The following is a 19325-nucleotide window of genomic DNA, read 5'->3' on the forward strand; positions in this document are numbered from 1 at the left end:
GAGCGGGCACTTTCCCACGCAGGCGCCTTCGGGTCCCCGCCGCCTCAACCGTCCGCCGCGAGGCGACCGGAGGAGCCCACAGCCCCGCCCGTTCTGGTGCTGATATTTAACGAGCGGCCTCGAGCCTTCTGGGTGGGCGGGGCAGAACGTCTGAGAGCCGTTCTGGTTGGTTCGCAGACCGGCGCGGCGCCTGACGTCGTTCGGACTCCGTCACGTCGTGTTGCGTTTAAGGCGTGGCGTCGTCTCGGGGCGCTTGAAGGAGACTTGGAGACGACCGGTTCATCCTAAGTCGTTGGAGTCGCCGCCGCCGCTGTCGCTGCTCCTGCTCCATGAGGAAGATGCTTGCGGCAGTCTCCCGCGTGTTGGCTGGCGCTGCCCAGAAGCCGGTAAGGCGGCCTGAGCGAGGCCTAGGTGGGGCCGAGACGGTGTTGGAGGAGGGTGAACTGGACCTCCAAGCGCCCGGCTGTTCGCCGTTTGGGGCCCGGCGCCGGAAGGGGGACACGAGGGGAACCGAGGACCTTTGTTTTGACTCCTTGAGGTACCTTCTGCTCCGGGCCCCGGGATGAGAGGCGTAGAGCAGGTGCCCCGCCTGCGGCGCGGGGTAGGGAGAAGGGGTACCCCTACGAGATTCTCATTCTCGTGCAGTTTGGCTGCGCCTCCTCTCCCGCTCCCCTGTCGGCCCGGCTCCGCCGGCTGAGCAGGAGGAGTGCTGGAGGATTGCCAGCCCCTGTTTACAGGACATGGAAATGGGGAGCCTAGGACTTCTGGTCGCCAGTTGACTCCACTCATTTGAAGTTTTAGTAATTTCATTGCTCTTGATCGATAGGCTGTGTAGTGCGTAATAGTAAAGAGCTTGGAATGCGGAGACTGGAGTTGTTCGGTTCGAATGTCATTTTCACCGTTTACTAACTCTTGTGACCTTAGGGAAGCACAAAAAACTTTTTTTTTCTCCCCCGACGTCCTGGCGGCTGGTTTCTTTATTTAAAAAAGAGATAATAAGAGTCTTTTCCCCATAGTGAATCTCACCAGCGGGTACATCCACAAGACTAGCATCCTAATTAGAATATGATATATTCCATGCTTGTATAATTATATCAAAGTGGATTTTACTGTCATGAATAACTAAAAAGAACGACAACAAAAGAGTACTTTCCTCGTGGGGTCATCGGGAGGATTCAAGGAATGAACCTTGCCTAAACCTTTCCGAATAGTGTCTGGCACATAGTAAGTGCCATATGTGTTGAATACAGTTGTTATTTTATGGAGTGCCCAATTTGGTATACATTTGTTAGACACATGCACTCGGCTCTGATGAGGGTTCAAACAGGGTCAGACTCTCCAAAAACAAATTTTCCTCCTTCTCTAAGTTGGAGCTTTTCTTGGCAGTTACTTGAGAGCGGTCAGGGAGAGCCCAGAGAGGAAACTGCCTTTACCCTTAAACACACAGAGGCTTAGAGTAAAAGTAGCTAACAGAAGTGATCTTAAGAGGGTAGTTGTTAAAGTTAAGACTATTTATGGCCCCAGCTTTTACATGTTCGTCATACCTAAGCTTCTAGCGTTTTGATCCTTAGGCAAAGTAAGATAGTGTTTGTTGATGTAACTGTCCCAAGCTTTGACTTGTAATTCTGGTTCTAGTAATTTCCCCAGGACTAAATGCTGCTCTGGGCCTTATGGGCAAAGATTGTCAAAATGTAGGAAGTGGGCTGCTCTAGGAATCCCATTGAGAAATGACAAAACACGATTTGATTAACCCATTAAGTCCCAGGTTTTCAGGTCTGAGATTATTTCAACAAAATTGACACAGGTGCATTACAATAGGTTAAATATCAATCTAGAGCTTATACATATTGTTAACATAATTGTTATATTTTAATATGATCTTATCATGTAGCTATATATTGCATACTGTATTTTTATAAGTGTTCCACAATTGGGCTGATGGGACAAAATGAGTTAATCGGATACTGTATTAGCATTTGAATTGTAACTGGAAGCCCACCTTCCTGTTAATGTTATGTGTGATATATTCAGTGTTTATTGATATTTTTATTGTTCTAATTAGTTATACATGACAGTAGAATGCATTTTGACACATCATACATAAATGGAGTATAACTTCTGGTTGTACATGATGTAGAATCACACCGGTCAAGTAATCATATATGTATATAGAGTAATAATGTCAGATTCATTCTACTATCCTTCCTACTTCCATACCCTCACGATAACCCCATGATAACCTTCTTAAAAGGTTTTAAGAAGTTGAATTGGAACTTCAAACTAATAAATGCTAAATTTCATACCTTTCTACAAGAGTTTCTGCTTTTAAGAAGTGTCATCCTCTTTGGGGATATCTGTTGATAGAGGGCAATACTAGTAGTAGAAGCTCAGAAATATCCTTAACTCTTTGCTGTTATATGCTTGATGGAGGTTTAGTATTCTGAAAGTAAAATTTATTGTTTCTCTTATTTGCAGGTTTTTTCTCCTAAACTTAGGGGCAAACATATGGCTTTTAGCCATATGTTTGCCCCTTTCACCCATTGTATCAGTGGTCCTGCTTATTTTTGAGATTCTTAATATTGAAAAAGGGGGATAAATTAGCTTTCTGGCAATTACAGTTTTTGCCCTTTCTGTTCTTTATTTTATGTAGCACAGTTTATCATTTTTCATTGTTTTGACTTTATGATTGAGAAAGAATTTGCTTTTTGTTACCATTGCCACCTGGTTTGATCTCTACTTTTTAAATTGTTCCCAAAACTGTAGTTCCTGTAGTTTTATCTGGAGATTTATTTTTCAATACAATAGATAGTTTTGGCTCTGAAAAATAATTTAATGACCCAAAATCCATATCTATTTCATGACTGTCAAACATCAACTTTTTTTTTGCTACCTCACCCCTCAGCTTTACTTTTTCACTAATTCCTAAATTTTCTTCATTTTGAGATATATTAATGGACTCTACCTCTGTTTAACTGAAGCATTTATTTCTAGTATTTAGAGTTTTTTGTATGTGTCATTGGCCTGTTTGTTTGTTGCTTTATCAGATAGTGGTACAGTAGTCCCTCCTTGTCTGTGTTTTTGCTTTTATTGATTTTAGTTATCTGTGGTCAACTGTAGCCTGAAAAAATATTAAACAGAAAGTTCCAAAAATAAGCAGTTCAGAAGTTTTAATCTATGTGCCCTTATGAGTAGTATGATGAAATCTCATGCAGTTCAGGATGTGAATCATCCCTTTGTTAGTCACTTAGGAGCCCTCTTGCTTATAAAATCTACTGTCTCACTGTTACAGTGCTCTATGTAGGGTTCAGTACTACCTGTGGTTTTAGGCATCTATTCTGGGTCTTGGAATGTGTAACCCCTGCAGATAAGGAGGAACTACTATATATTGACAAGTAAAAAGATGAATGGATAATAGCTTTCTGCCTCTTGGCTTGTTCATTTGGAGGTACACATAGCACATCATTCTTAACTCTTCTTACCAAAAGAAGTCCAGTGCTAGAGTTAGACTGTAAAAAACAAATGCTGTATTACATGTCAGGTGTGTGTTTTATGGGATCTGATGAATGTGCTTAAGATCTCCATAAAAAGAATGTATGCTGGTTTACATGTAAGTGTGTGAAAATGTGGTAGAAAGTGGCTGTTTAATATAGTACAGTATCTTTGAAATCTAACCTGAATGTTAGCTACCACATAGAATACTTTTGCTGTGAACAGCTCTGTTCCCTTGTAAAAGTAGGAAGAAATCATTACCCCCAAGCGGTGACAGCTACCCAAACATCAAGAAAGAAACACTGTTTTAGAGAACATTTCTCCCTTCTTGGGCCTCAGGAGGAGCCCACCCAAGATTTAGGCTGTTCAAATTATAAAACTGCTGGCTCAAGTCTATTGTTTTTAAGTCAGTGCCTAAATATATCTTTGGTTCCATCTATTTCTCACTAATGTACTCATTTCATACTTTGAATAGTGCTAATAGTTTTATTTGAAGTATAATTTTAACAGTTAACCTCCAGATGAGGATATGAGGTTATGACTTAAAATAGTATAAAGCCCACAGTCTCTTCATTTTGGCCATTAATTTCATTATATTCCCACTGTAATATTAAAAAAAAAAAAAAAAACAAAGTGATCAAATGTATGGGTTTGGTTTTTGCCATCTTTCACTTTGTCTTCAGAGAGGGGTATGATCATGTTTGATTGGCCAAAGCATGGATTTATTTTGGAAGATGAGGATTCCAGCATAGTGAATAGAATGGAAGAGAAGCCCATGAACATGTTGGGTCCCCTTATATTTCAGACTACATCCTGATAATTGATCAATGATAATAATGACTTTCTAAAATAACTGACACTAAAAAAAGTACTGATTTGTGTATTTTTGTCTTCTAGGCAAGCAGAGTGCTAGTGGCATCCCGTAATTTTGCAAATGATGCTACATTTGAAATTAAGGTAAGAGGTATTTTACTTTGTGATAAGTTTTTCCACAGATATACTCTGATATAGTTTTATACCTTCAGAACATTTTGATACTTATGTTTTTTTGACATTTTCTCCCAAATGTTCCAGAATCAAAGGCTCAGGGAAGTTGGGCAAAAATAAGAATTTATTCTTAGCAGTTTGTTGATGTTTCAGGGAAGGGAGGCTTAAATAATAAAACTTATTTCAAACTTTAGGATGTGACTCAGTAAAACATTCAAATAAGAAGGTTCTTAGATGATTCTTTGAGAATTGATTTTTCAATGTATAACTCAGTTGACGTCTAGGAGTTTTTCATAAAAAAAAAAAAAAAATCTTAGAAAAATTTCCTTCCTCCAAAGCCCCATCCCTTTGCCTCGTGTGGCTTATAGATTTAAAGAGTCAGAAATAATATAAAGCATTGATGATATGCTCCTTTGCTGGTTTTTGAGTTCAGTATTATTTGCAGCCAAGTTGGATCTTAGAATGAGTCAGCAGTGTTTGTGATATAGTAACTAGGGGATGACTGCCTTGCTCCATTTCAGAAATGTGACCTTCACCGGCTGGAAGAGGGCCCTCCTGTCACGACAGTGCTCACCAGGGAGGATGGGCTCAAATACTATAGGATGATGCAGACTGTGCGCCGAATGGAGTTAAAGGCTGATCAGCTTTATAAACAGAAAATCATTCGTGGTTTCTGTCACTTGTGTGATGGTCAGGTAAGTGGTAGGTTTCTAATAAAACCATGTTTATTTAGGTAAGGTTCCTATTTTTTGATTTTTCACTCTTTTTTTTTCTTTCAGAAGGATTTGAAGTTGGTATTTAAAATTAAAAGTAGAATACCAGAACCTGCTGTGAAGCTTAGGTTAAGCATTCATTCACATAAAACATTGCCAATTTCCTGTATGCATTAAAACATTCTGACAGGGGCTATAACTCAGTGGTAGATCACTTGTCTAGCATGTGTGAGGTACTGGGTTCTATCCTCAGTACCACATACAAAAAATAAATAAAATAAAGGTATTGTTTAAAATAAAACAAAACTTTCTGACATTGCAATCACCTGTACTGTGTATACTCCTAGGAGAAAAGGTTATTTTGTTGGTTTGTTGTTTTGTGGGTTTAGGCCAAAGGTTACAAACTCAAATGTCTATAGGGGCCAGTTAGATGGGATCAATGAATGAAAATGATTGGATATACAAAACATGGGGAATGGTGACAGACCAGGGTTGAATGGGGCAGTATGCCTGTCCAGAAGGATACCATGCTATGGTTTCAGCTAGTTGGTGCCAAATGGAAATAAGGGGCTAAGGCTTCATAGTGTTTTATTTCTCTGAGAGAAAACAAGTCTCAGTTTTCATGTTACATCCCCTCAGTATTTTAACATTCACATCTGACTTAGGATCTTTCATTGTACAGGCATATCTGTGGATTGTTTATGGCTTCTGATTAGGGCCTTACCCTCCACTGTTTTTGATGGAAAAAAAAAATCACTTTCTGTAGTTACTAATGAGTTTTAGCCCACATAACATAATGTTTCATAATATTTGGTCTAATAGAAATCTTTTTATCCAGAAATGAGTATGAAGTATCATGTTGGTTTCTTCTTCCTTTAATGCAGGAAGCCTGCTGTGTGGGCCTGGAGGCTGGCATAAATCCCACGGACCACCTCATCACAGCCTACCGGGCTCATGGTTTCACCTTTACTCGAGGCCTTTCTGTCCGAGAAATTCTTGCAGAGCTAACAGGTTTGCTATGGATTTATAGAAAGGAAGAGAATGAATTAAATTTTCAGATATTTCACCATTAAGGTGCTAACCTTTGTAAGTTAGTGCTAAAACCTTTTTGAATTTAAAATTAAAACCCCCCAAAATCCTCTGGTTTGATGTTTTGGTACATTTGTTGTCCTTGGGAGTAAACTAGCCATTTGTAAAGTCATCTAGTCCCTTAAATGAAAATTTTATAAATCGGAGTGCAGTTATCATCGTCAAGCCTGCCAGTAGAAGTAAAGCAGTCATGTGTAAAGTAAGTTGGGTTGAAGCACTCCCTGGTATACGGTATAGATTCTAGCAATCTTTAATATTCCTGTTTTCTTTGTCCCCTTGACTCTTGAACTGTTTACCAGTGTAGAAAAGTCAGGAGACACATTTTGACTGGCCAAAAAAGAAGTCCTGACTACTATACTGAACATCTGAGGGCAACTAAATGATTAGAGAACAGGTGTGATTGGAATGAATGGTCAAAGACATGGAATTAGTCTGAACTTCCTTATCAAAGGGCAGGGAGACAAGGAGGAACATGTTTACATGGAGGGACAGAGGCTTTTGGGGATTGAACTGGCCTCAGAGTAAAGACTTGGGTGTGGTTTTATGACTTTGTTTTTTCATGAGTGTGTGTTCTGCCCTTTCTAGGACGAAGAGGAGGCTGTGCTAAAGGGAAAGGAGGATCTATGCACATGTATGCCAAGAACTTCTATGGGGGCAATGGCATTGTCGGAGCTCAGGTAGTCAAAGATGAGGATTGTGTGCTTTTGTAGATATGGTCCTGGCCATGTCTTCAGGAACTTTTGACACCTCAGAGAACTTCTCTCTGAAGGATTTTAGTACTATGGGGGCTTGGTTTGCTTTTAAATCCCTATTGCTTCTTAAGTTGCCATTTGAACAGTTAATAAGTAGATTTGGATAGTGATTTAAAATTTATTCATTTTTATGTTTAACAAGTAGGCAAAGAGCCTCTAGCATAACTATCCCTTCACTTTCCTCTATATTTCAGCACATTAATTACTTCATCACATCAGCTTCACCTGCCTCTGTCTTGTCCTGGCTCCTAACACTAAAAGAGGTGGGCAGTCAGGATTTTAGGGGCCTACTAATGATCCAAAGCCAGCCTCTATCAGTAGGGAGTCCTTGCCCTCATCAGTTATTGAATGATGAAAAATTAATAGCATGCAATATACCTAATAGAGTAAGATTCTGTTACATATATTTTAAACCTATGTTTCATTTTTTAATTCTTTACGGTTAGTAGTTGAATCTTTTTTAAAATTTATTTTTTAGTTGTAGTTGAATACAGTACTTTTATTGATTTATTTTTATGTGGTGCTGAGGATCGAACCCAGGGCCTCGCACATGCTGGGCGAATGCTCTACCACTGAGCTACGACCCCAGCCCAGTAGTTGAATCTTTAGATACAGATAAGTCATTGCCTACTGGCCAAAATAGAATATGCTATATATCAGGGTGGGTGAACAGAGACAGGGTTGGGGTAGGAATAGTGTGTAGCAATAGTGTTATTTCTGTCTCAAATTCTGTCCATGAGTTAAAATTTAGAGCATTACTCCTCTCATGGATTTCTGTGGTTCCTTTCTTGGTCATCCTTAATGTTATTAGGTGCCCCTGGGAGCTGGGATTGCTCTGGCCTGCAAGTACAATGGAAAAGATGAGGTCTGTTTGACTTTATATGGCGATGGTGCTGCTAACCAGGTATGTGTCTATTAACTTTGTAACAACAATTAGTTTCGGTTCCAAAATGTTGAATGTTTAAAGTTGAATTTGTAAAGAAATAGTATATGGCTTATTGGTTAAAATAGTATTTCATATGTCAAATTAGCTCTGGGCACATTTTACCCCAAACCTTACAGGGGCACATTCTTGTGAAGGAGCTCTTCTGTGCTGTACATTAGTAGTGCTTCTCAAATGTTCTGTGGTGACGGGCTGGTATTATAGATGCTGTTTCACTCTGGTTATCCAGTGGGTTGTATAGATTAACAAAGCATAAAACTAGGTAGTTTTTACATGTTGATCTTTCCAGTGTATTCTGTACTAGTAGTGAGGCCCCAGAGAAACAAGTAATGGTATTTTCTCCCCTTAGTTGCAAGAGTATGATGCCTGCTGCTTTTCCCCACCATCCCAACACACACACTCTCTCTCTCTCTCTCTCTCTCTCTCTCTCACACACACACACACACACACACACACACTCCTTTCCCTCACCACCAGAAACTTGGTTTTAGATGATGAGGCTTTTCAGTCTTTATGAAAGCACTCTATGCCAGGCAGAGCAACAACTATTGGGATGATGATGAAGCCTAGAGAAATGAGCAAAATGAAACCATTTCAACTTTTTATAATTACTTACAGGGTCAGATATTTGAAGCTTACAATATGGCAGCATTGTGGAAATTACCTTGTATTTTCATCTGTGAGAATAACCGCTATGGAATGGGAACATCTGTTGAGAGAGCAGCAGCCAGCACTGATTACTACAAAAGAGGCGATTTTATTCCTGGGCTGAGGGTAAGGACATCTGTTTGTAGAGCCAGGGCCACATCCTCTCAGCTAGATACCCTCATGTATACTCTTGGTGATCTTAAACTTTCTTAGATATGAGCAGGTCATATAAAAGTAAAATGGGGGGCTAGAGTGCTTGCCCAGCATGTGTGAAGCCCTGGGTTCTATCCCCAGCACTCTTTAAAGAAAGAAATAGGTAAAATGGGTTTGGACAGTTAGATTTATGTTCTGTTGCTATTAACAGGTGGATGGAATGGATATCCTGTGTGTCCGAGAGGCAACAAGGTTTGCGGCTGCCTATTGTAGATCTGGGAAGGTAAGACTCCCCAATAACTTTGTCTTAGCTAAAAATTTCTAAAGTTAAGACTTCCCATGTACCTCTGGTAGCTCTCTAGGACTAGTTGGTAATTGAAGTGTATGAAGTAGAAGCAGAGTCCAGGCAGGTGAATGGAGTCCTGTGAATAGCATGGTCTTGGTAGCTCACATCCTGGGAAACATTCCACTTTTCCCCCATTTGAGGTCAGTCTTCTAGTGTTTCCTCAGTATTTCACCTCTGTCTTCCATCATGATGATCTATTTTTGTTTTGGTTAATTGCTCACCCACCCACCCATTAATTATAAGCCCCTTGAGTGACCAGATCAGGGATTGCCACAATGCCCAGCATAGGATTTTGCTTATTAAGTTTCTTCTATGCAAATAGTGCGTAATGTATCTTTCAGTGTATGGCTGTGAGAAAGAAAACAATGAAATTGGCCTAAAAAGAGGTTTAAGTACCTTAGTTGCTCTCCTTAAATCAGTGTTCCACAGCTGAGAAAGCACAGCCCTATGGTTACCTTTTAGTGGCGTGCCATGTGTATATTTGGGCAGTAGTGTAAATCATATGTGGATAGTAATGATGAAAAAGTCAGAATGGAGGGAAAGTAAACTAGGAGGGAGATGAAGTGATGAGCTAGAGGAGGACTAAGGTGAGCAGGACTAAGGTGATAGATTGACTGCAGTGGGCTGAGCAGTCCACATGAAGACTGTAAGACTAGGAGCCAGATCCTCAGGTGTGTTTCCCCATCTCTTCCAATTCCTGAGAAGACCATGTGGAGTCCAACCCTGGGTGAAAACATGGTCAGTTCATAGAATATTTTGATTTAACCTGACCAAAGCCTGACCTTGGAACTATGGGAGGGCCTAGAAATCCCCTTTATCACCCCTGGCCCAATGCACTGTGATTCCAAATGACTACAAGATGACATTACTAAAAGACTAAATGAATAAATGCCAAAATGAATCCACCCTCACTTATCAGTGTTCATAGTCTTGCCAAAGTAGGCTAGTGTAGCATGCGCAAGCTGCTTGGTGTGATGCACAGCTGGGCTAGCCAGACTCCTAGCAGAGTTGCATGCTTTAGATATCAAAGGTAATTGTTGCCTGCCAGCTTTCTGTTAAACCAGCAAAGTCTAGGTGAAGCTGGATTGGTGGCAGGTCCCTGTAAGAAACACTGCATCATAAAATGAGCAAAGTTGTTTAGGTGCAAGTGGAAATCTACTTAATGTCCATGGGCTCTATGACATGTTCAGTGATTAAAAACAAATTGTTGGCAGACTGCTTTAAGTTCTGTACCCCTAAGCTATACCCCCAGAGACCAAGTTACTGAGGCTGGCCTCAAGCTTATACAGTCCACGCTGTACCTGGCTTTCAGTTCCTATTAAACATGAGAAGGATGAAATGTGCCATAAATAATAAGAAATCCTTGACAGCTGATTTATAGAAGATTGGATGAGAATATATTGTATGCTGCAAGGGTCTCTATTTGAGGCTGTGAATTGTGGCATTACTGGTCCTGGTCCCCTTATCTTACCTAACAATTTATGGGTTCCATTTTAGGGTCCCATCCTGATGGAGCTGCAGACTTACCGTTATCATGGACACAGTATGAGTGACCCTGGAGTCAGGTATAGTCATGGGAGATCTGGGTGTGGTTTTCAAAGAGGATGGGCTTGTATTAGTGCTGCTCACATGAAATTACTTTTGTTGACATCAAGTAGTTATTTGAGTCTTAGTCTGAAAGCAGTACTACTAATAAATTGGTTCCAATATAGAAAGCATTCAGAAAGTCCCTGGATGTTAGCAAGAGCAGTAAGTTTTTTTTTTCTTTTTCTTTTTTTTTTTTTTTAAGCATATAACTAAATTGTAGAGGGAAATTGTTAGCTAAAACAGGTCTGATGGGAGAGTAATGTATTTGGAGGCATTTAGCTTATGTAGGCATTATCCCAAATTCACTCATGGCATACTGTACCTGAAGAGAATCAGGATTTGGAAATATTCTGGCTGGGAGGGAGGTGTTCAATAGGTTGAAATATCAAAAGAGCTAGGTTACATTAGGAAGGTGTGAGTTTTCCTTTTTCACTTAGTAGATATCTCATATAATTCTGCAGTCACAGACTCAACACAATTAAAAGTCAATTTAGTCAAAGTCTATTGTACAAATTAAGTGTGAAAATATACTTTGATTTTTTTTTTTAAAGGTAGAACACTTGCTTTTAGTGTTATATCTTTTTCCTATATCATAGAATCAAGAAGCAGAAAACCTGGTGTCTAAGTAATTGCTGGCCATGCTTTGTTTGGGGTTGTAAGGGAGAAAGGCAAAGTGATTGGCATTGATACCCCAACCCATGTAAAATATAATAGCCTAAAGGAGTGGGACAGGTGACACTTCTTTTGTACTCTTTTAGATCAAAGAAGCAAACCAGAACTTGGCCCCCATTGTGAGAATGCCAGAGAAGCCCTATGAGTTTCAGCATACTGTTTGCTATAGAAGATAGAAGCAGCTCTTACAGGCTGCTTTCTTGTGTTTTGGAAGTATAACTCTGCTCTTCTCACAGTAACATTAGTGTTGATGTGTCCCTTCCTCTCAGGAATGTACTCAGATTTCACCTAGCTATCTGCCCCACTGGAACTGTTCTTACACCTATCACTGTTTCTTTCCTCATACAGTTACCGCACACGAGAAGAAATTCAGGAAGTAAGAAGTAAGAGTGACCCTATAATGCTTCTTAAGGATAGAATGGTGAACAGCAATCTTGCCAGTGTTGAAGAATTAAAGGTACATTTACTCTTAGTGGTTTAAGTCTGGCTTTAAAGGTGGCTCTCTTTCCTCCCTCCCACAAAAAGTTGCCACCTCTGGGTAACCATAGAGTCTTGATTTGTTCAAGCCTGGGAAAGTGATATGACGGGAATAATTCTGAAATCTCATAGAGCTGTTCTTTATTAAGATTAGGTGGGGTGGGCAGCAAACTAAGTAGTGAAAGTATGCATTATCATAGATCATATTGGCAAAAAGCCTTTTTTTACAACTTTCCCCCGGTAGCACAGTTTGTACAGTCCCTGGATTGTTATCTTCCTGTGGAGATAAATAATTTAAAAATTTTCAAATTAGCAACTGTTGGTACTTCTAAAACTAGAAGAGTTTCATGAGCAGTGGGTTTTAAGTAGAACTCTAGGTGCTACCCAAGCTGCTGTTAATTTAAAAATTTCTTGCACTGTAATCCAATGTTTAGGAAATTGATGTTGAAGTAAGGAAAGAAATTGAGGACGCTGCCCAGTTTGCCACAGCTGATCCAGAACCACCTTTGGAGGAACTAGGCTACCACATCTACAGCAGTGATCCACCCTTTGAAGTGCGTGGTGCCAACCAGTGGATCAAGTTTAAGTCAGTCAGTTAATGGGAGACGTGTGTAATGATGGGCTGTTTGCAGCAACTAATAAGGAACAGCGTTGTCAACTTTAATAAATAGCATGTAAATTAAATTGAAGGGAGAGTAAGTGCATGCAGTTTTGTATATTGTTGTGTTAGAAGATGTTGAGTGCTTGAGTGTTTTGTGATTATTATATTATTGTATTACCTATTTCAGATCTACAAGTCTAATAGAGTTTAATCTTCTCCCAAATAGTTGTTTGGTCACTAGAAGGAAGAACACTTCCTTGTGTACCTGTTCCAACCCTGCCACCTGTTTTGGCTATGCCCTGAGAAGACGCAATTTTGGCATTGCACAGCTAAAGCCATCATTTCTTCATATTTTTTTATTATTATAACCAGGCAACAGGTGAAAGGCCACACAACTAGTTTTCTCCATTTACACATCAGTGGTTACAGTCCTATCACATTTAGGTTCTATACTAGTTAATAATGCTTACCCTACAACACCTGTCTCATTTTAAACTACCATTGTATTTAAAATAACAGAATGCTGAGTCTCTTTTTCTGAGATTCTCCTAATACTCTAGGATATCAAAACTAAAGCTCACTATTCACATTACGTACAGTTCTATATAATCTTTAAAACATTCATAAATAATAGGTTTAAAAAAATGACACAAAAAATGACAAACTTCACCAGATTCTTGAATTAATTGAACACATCTTTTTCTTGTGTAAACTGAGCAGAATTTGTGTATACATGTACAGAAGAAGCGTTAACCACAAGCAGGAGGGTATGTGCTCACTGTGTCCTCCCGGCTTAGCTGAGTGTGATTAAGCCTAGTCCTCTGTCGCTGAGGACTCCTGAGCCTGCCTTCTGTACTGGGAGACTGCGTGCCACAGCCGACAGAGGACACCACCACTGTGGAACAAAGGAGTTACCATAAGAAAGGCAAAGTTCCAACTGACAATCCCAAAACTAATCTAGGATAGGCCTATTTATGGCAAAAGATAATTCTAGTTTTTGTTTTAAGATTGGCCATCTACTCTTAAAAATGCAGTCCCATTTTAATTTAGATAATGAACAAAACCAAAAACTATTCTCTTCCTGTGTGAATATAATCCTTGAGTGCCAGCATTGCTAGGACTTGGTATTAGAAGTGTGCATAGGAGCGCTGATGGATTGGTGTAGAGGTGGCTATTTTAAATGACATGGGAATAAGACCACGGGAGGGGTTGGGTCTAGTGCACTGGTACCTCATGCCCAGCCCAAACCTGCCAAGATTTTGGAGGGAGAAGAGGTAGTATGTTTTTAAAGACACTGGAAAGGGAATGAATTTCAAGGAGGGGAAGTTACCAGTACTATTGCCTACTTATTATAAAAGGTTCTAATAAGCCGTTTTGAAGCTCTTACCGTAGTCTAAGGCATCGTAAGTCTTCCTTAGTGATATTGTTAAGAATATCAGAAAGTGTATAGTTTTCTTCAACAATCTGAAACAAAGATCAAATACATAAGAAATAAGCAGCTTTTAACAATATCATAGGAATAGTTTTTGGTTATAAATTTACCTTTTCAATTGTATTTGCATCTGTTCCTTGCAGTTGTAGCCAGTCTATAAGCTCTTTATCTGTTCCCTGCCTAGGAGGGGGTGTTAGGTTCTTTGTCATACCTGTAACAATTAAAAATTTGTTTCATTGTATATTAATTGTAATGTAACCATAAAACTCTTAAAAAGTAACTATCCATGATACAAAATGTGGTATGAAAAGATGTATTAAACCTGTGTCATTGATCTGCTCTAATATGTTTTATACAATTCCTAGTTCTTAAACTGACTTTCCAGAGAGAATTACCCTTACCTCAGCACTTTAAGTTTGTTTTCCCTGTTTAAAAAATGACCTTTCTTCAGGTGCACAGCCCTAACTACACTGAAAATCAGGTGAAATAGGTAGTAGTGTTGAGATTTTTACATAGGCTCCACACCCCAAGAGGTAGCTATAGCCAACAAAAGGAGAAAGTCAGATACACTGACATAATTTGGGCAGTAAACCACCCTTTTTAGGTTTACTTTTGACAAACTCGGTCATGTAACTACTACCACAATTGAGATACAGGTATTTCCATTACTCCACAAAGTTCTCATGTGTTCTCGCATAATCCGTCCCCTCTCCTATCCATTCTGATTTGTTTTTTGCCCCTGAAGCTCTTGTCTTTTCCAGAGAACTGTGTGAATGGAATCGGTTCTTTCACTTAGCATACTGCAAGTATCAGCAGTTCCCTTTTTATTATTGAATAGTATTCCAGAATCTACTCGAGTCCTGGTTTAATAGAAGGTAATCTCAAATTTTTTTCAAGGCTGGCTAAAATATTAGGCAGGTTTTTTTTTTGAGGGGGAAGTGGGTAATCGGGGATTGAACTCAGGGACACTAGGCCACTAAGCCACATCCTCAGTCCTATTTTGTATATTTAGAGACAGAGTCTCACTGAATTGAGTTGCTGAGGCTGCTTTGAACTTGTGATCCTCCTGTCTTAGCCCCCTGAGCCTCTGGGATTACAGGCGTGCGCCACCGTGCCCAGCTCAGCAGATTTTTAGTTTGTCTTTCTGTCTGACACACCTTAGTTAGAGTTACAGGAACAATGACTCACCATTATAATTGAATTGTAATTGAAGGTGATATAATTCTTGAGTTTTCTGTTCTAGCGTTTGCCGCAGAAGATTCTGGTACTCTCTCTCTTTTTGGACTAGGTGTTCCAAGAGTCTGGTTTAAAGAAAAGCATCATTAGCCCAGTACTATCCAATTCAACTCAAACATTTGTTTAAGAGATTGTTGGGATTATGCCTTGAAATTTTTTTTTTCAGTCAGCTCAGGGGGAAGCAGATTTGTTTCTTCAGAGTTCTTTTTTTTTTTTTTTTTTTAAAGAGAGTGAGAGGAGAGAGAGAGAGAGAGAAAGGATTTTTAATATTTTATTTTTTAGTTCTCGGCAGACACAACATCTTTGTTGGTATGTGGTGCTGAGGATCGAACCCGGGTCACACGCATGCCAGGCGAGCGCGCTACCGCTTGAGCCACATCCCCAACCCCATCTTCAGAGTTCTGTTAACCAGGTTTCAGCTTATGCAGGGGAATCTACCTTTTCTCATTGAAAGACCAGCACTTGGAGCGTGGGTACATTTTATATTATTGAAACCCTAGCCACCAAGGTATTTTAGAAGGGTGGGCCCTTTTGGAAGAAGATCCCAGAGATTCCCTCGCCCCTTCCACCATGCAATATAATACAGTGAGTAGCCAGTCGTCTATGAAGTTGCTAGTCCTTGATCTTGGACTTCAGCCTCCAGAACTGGGAGAAGTAAATTTGTTGTTTGTAAACCACCAGTTGATGGTATTTTGTAATAGCAGCCTGAACCAGACTTAGACAGTTTTGTCTCAAAGTATATCATGAACTAGAAGTTAATCTGATGTCGATCAGTACAACTAAGCCAGAAGGATTACCTGATTCCTTAAGCTTGTCTCCCTAAGATACAGTAGCTGAAAATAGGTTATCCTCCTTCTTTGGAGGGAGCTGAAGCAAGGGAACAGCTGCTGGCTGAGGAGAGCCAGAGTTCCACAGGGCAGAACTAACACTGAATATCTCTGCAGAATCCAGGACTGCATAACACTTAGTGGATTAGGTCATTTAGGCCTTAATACCACTCAGAGCTGAAGTATTGAGGCACTGAGTCACTAAATAATTCACCCAGAGTCACAGAAACTGGGCTTTTCCCATCAGGACGGTCTCCCTGGGACAAGAAAGAGTTTGGCACATCTGAGCCTCCAACTTCTGGGTCCTTTCCATGCCATCTTGGATCATATGCCTGGGAGAAGGGAAGCAGGACTGGTAGACTGGAGCCATGTTTACCTTCTTTTGTTTGCTTATGTACCTAAAACATGAGATTAGTTTTGTTTTAACTGCATGTTCTTTATGTATATTACCCATGCTGGTGAACTAGCGATATAGAACTAAGCTTTATTTGGATTAGTAAAAGTTAATCATTGATGTCTAACTCTGAGAAGTCACTGCAACAATGTGTAAACAGATGAGAACACAGGTACCCCTGGATGATTCAGTGACAAAATGGCATGGGGAGAGGCAAACACTCCTGCCCCAGCAAGGAGGAAATTTTTCTAGTGAGGAATTCCAACCCCCTACCCCTGGCCTTGCCTACATCTTTGTCAAGCAGTCTTCTTCCTACCAGAGTGAAGGAGACAATTTTAGCCCGTGCCTGGGCCTCTTCAGTGCAAAGTGTTTTCAGGCCTGTCATTGGGACAGACTAGTTATCCCCAGTCACATCACAGACCATCCTGCTACAGCTCTGCCCAATTGCTGCATGGTCAAGGCATTTGCCACAGAATGGGCAGGCTGCCCAAGAGCTGCTTTGTTAGTTAGCCATTCACATTAATGTGCTGAATGATGTTTAACCAATTCCTAAGTCTACTAAGAATAGAAAATAATGGCATGACTGAACAGTGGAGAGGAATGACCTTTGATCCCACATATAACTGAATTGGGAAAAAAAGTTTTGAAGAACACTGTTTTACTACCAATTTCATGTTTGTCATCTTAAAATTTTGCCACCACTACCATTTACTTAAGATTTCAGGTCTGTTAAAAGAAATGTCTAGAAATTAAATCTGAAATATCCTGGGGGTTTGCACAATTTTTCATCCAAAGTATATACATCCAGCACCTTCTCTCCCAATAACAGTTTGCCATAGCTGTAGATTCTAATTGTTTTAAAAGCTCATTGATTTTTGCATTTTGATTTTGATTGATGTGAATCTTCAAAATAAAGAGGAATCATTTTGTTCATTTAACAAATGCTTATGAAACACCTGTTGGATACCAGGAAGTAAACAAAATAGAGCTGGGCATTGGAGAACATTATGATGATGCCAGGGTACCCCGGTTGGGAAGGCAGTTCATTGATACCTGCCTGAGGAACGTGACAAATTACCAGGAAGACACGAGAGGGCAGACTTCCTTGGGATCAGAGTCCATCATCCATAACGAAGTGCAAACACCCCCAAACTCTGCTACTACAGATGTCTACTGAGCATGCCAGGCCATGTGCCATGCCAGGAGTCCCATCTTGGTAAAGATACAGAAAAGCGTTAAGGTACTGCTGTCTTTAGTATGGCAAAGTTCCTCATGGCCTGTGACAAGGCCCTATACTTATCTGATTCCTAATATTGAAGGAAGGCATTCTAGTTCCTCAGCTGAAACTGCACATAAAACCTTGCCCAGTTCATTGATGGTAAAGACCTGAGACCTCCTGGGTGAGGCCCCAAACAACTCAACTCATTCCAGACTGAGGGCCTGGAAGGTCATCACCTGTTGCTCTCCTGCCTGAGCTTGCTCAGCTGGAGGCTCAGGTGCTGCTGGTGGGGCTGGGCCTCCTCGGCAACAGCTGCACCAGGTCTTCTCCCTCCCGATGCCACATGTGCTTCGCTTCCGGGCAGGTCTGCTAAGGGATAGTCGTCTTCCACTTCATCTGTGTCCTTATCTACCCCTTCGGTCTCAGACGTAGGCTCAAAGTGAGCTCGGAGCTCTGTGAAATCATAGACCATGGTTATCATGGCATTTAGCTCACGTCCTGTGCCACCAAATGAGGCTACTCAAGGGGAGTGTGCTAGCTTTATAAAAGGAGAGAAGACAATTCTGTTTGGTTCCCTCCACCATAAAAATGATCCCTCCCAGTTTACACAAAGATGTAAGGAGGTTAGTCAAGGAGGCTTTACAAAGATACAACCAGGCAAATACTTGCTTAGAGCAGGAACATGGGGTTCACATGCCCCTCCTGCCAGTTGAGCATAGGCTACAGAGCATTCAGGAGAGCAGACAGAAGATGAACAGCAAAGTCCCAGAGTAAAGAGAGGAAGAGGCCAGGTCCATAGAACCCTTCTAAAGCCTCCCATTTCAGGAAGAAGTATCACAGAAGAGGAAGTGACTTTGCCATGAAGCTGCTCTAACATTTCCAGAAATAAGTCTACAACAGCCCAAAACTGGGCTGGGGGCATAGCTCAATAGCTCAGGTAGAAGCCATGCTTGATAGGAATGAGGCCTTGGGTTTGATCCCCAGCAGGGGGGGAAAAACACCCCAAATTCCTATAGCTACTAGAAGATAATTCAGAGAGAGGAAAAAGAAATGGAGCTGTTTTCTTTTCAACTATCTAGCAAGCATTTGTGAGCACACACACTGAAATGGGTACCATAGCACTGGAAGATCCCTGCCTTTTTACATGATGCATTTGTAAGTAGTCACTTTCATTACACTCAGGGGACACATAAGTAAGTACCATATGTTCTTATCATAGACTGTTCAACTTTGATGGGATCTATGACAGCATTCACTTTACTGCAGGAATGTATAAAGCCACAGGGGGAAAAAAATGATTGTTGAATGCAGAGAATAATTCTGGTCTTTGTTAAAGCCTGATGCTGACCTTGACCTCAGAGGGCACTTACCTGGGATGAGAATGGTGATCGCAGCTTGCACTGCTCTGCGGATGATGTTATCCATTGCAAACATCCAGTGGGGCCTAATTAAGTGGTTCCTCAAAATTTTATTTACCTAAAAATCACAAAAATCCAGATTTCTAGTCTGTTGTGCTTTAAGAAAGTCAAGTTCTAATTCTAATTTGCCTTTACTCTGAGACTGAGTATTGGCAATGCTGCCATGGAGCTTTGTCTGACACATTTCTTCTGAACCCAGTCTTCCTCTAGGCTGCCCTAAGTCACATTGGAGTCTAGAAGATGTGTACAGCAATGGGATTGACATCACAGGACCTCTTCATTGTTTATTCAACAAGCATGTATTGAACACCTAGGAAATGACAGATTGCACTGGGGGCTGGG

General features: G+C 40.6%; 2 protein-coding genes across 2 annotated transcripts in view; one reads left to right on the forward strand and one right to left on the reverse strand.

Moving 5' to 3' along the window:
* Window positions 1–223: 223 nt before the first annotated feature.
* On the forward strand, window positions 224–14233 carry PDHA1 (pyruvate dehydrogenase E1 subunit alpha 1). The gene is made up of 11 exons (XM_081278356.1): window positions 224–386; window positions 4387–4446; window positions 4998–5171; window positions 6074–6200; window positions 6864–6955; window positions 7842–7934; window positions 8592–8747; window positions 8986–9057; window positions 10618–10685; window positions 11728–11836; window positions 12291–14233. Exons 1-11 carry the CDS (start codon window positions 330–332, stop codon window positions 12453–12455), a joined length of 1173 nt encoding a protein of 390 aa, XP_081134482.1. The 5' UTR covers window positions 224–329; the 3' UTR covers window positions 12456–14233.
* The window catches only part of MAP3K15 (mitogen-activated protein kinase kinase kinase 15), a 115173-nt gene continuing 108452 nt past the window's right edge, over window positions 12605–19325 (reverse strand). Inside the window, exons 24-29 of the mRNA XM_081278355.1 lie at window positions 18936–19041; window positions 17802–18018; window positions 15078–15190; window positions 14000–14100; window positions 13845–13921; window positions 12605–13352 (exon numbers count right to left, since the gene is read on the reverse strand). Of these exons, the coding sequence (XP_081134481.1) occupies window positions 13271–13352; window positions 13845–13921; window positions 14000–14100; window positions 15078–15190; window positions 17802–18018; window positions 18936–19041 (696 nt within the window). The 3' untranslated portion in view covers window positions 12605–13270. The remainder of the gene's footprint in view (window positions 13353–13844; window positions 13922–13999; window positions 14101–15077; window positions 15191–17801; window positions 18019–18935; window positions 19042–19325) is intronic.

The sequence above is a fragment of the Spermophilus citellus genome (assembly GCF_964194105.1).
Source record: "Spermophilus citellus genome assembly, chromosome: X".
Classification (NCBI taxonomy): Eukaryota; Metazoa; Chordata; class Mammalia; order Rodentia; family Sciuridae; genus Spermophilus; species Spermophilus citellus.

Bases quoted from the DNA above. Each gene is read 5' to 3' on its own strand.
- PDHA1 (XM_081278356.1), top strand. From the start codon at position 330: ATGAGGAAGATGCTTGCGGCAGTCTCCCGCGTGTTGGCTGGCGCTGCC. The intron at 5,172-6,073 runs GTAAGTGGTAGG...CCTTTAATGCAG, and splicing joins GTCACTTGTGTGATGGTCAG to GAAGCCTGCTGTGTGGGCCT. The intron at 7,935-8,591 runs GTATGTGTCTAT...AATTACTTACAG, and splicing joins GCGATGGTGCTGCTAACCAG to GGTCAGATATTTGAAGCTTA.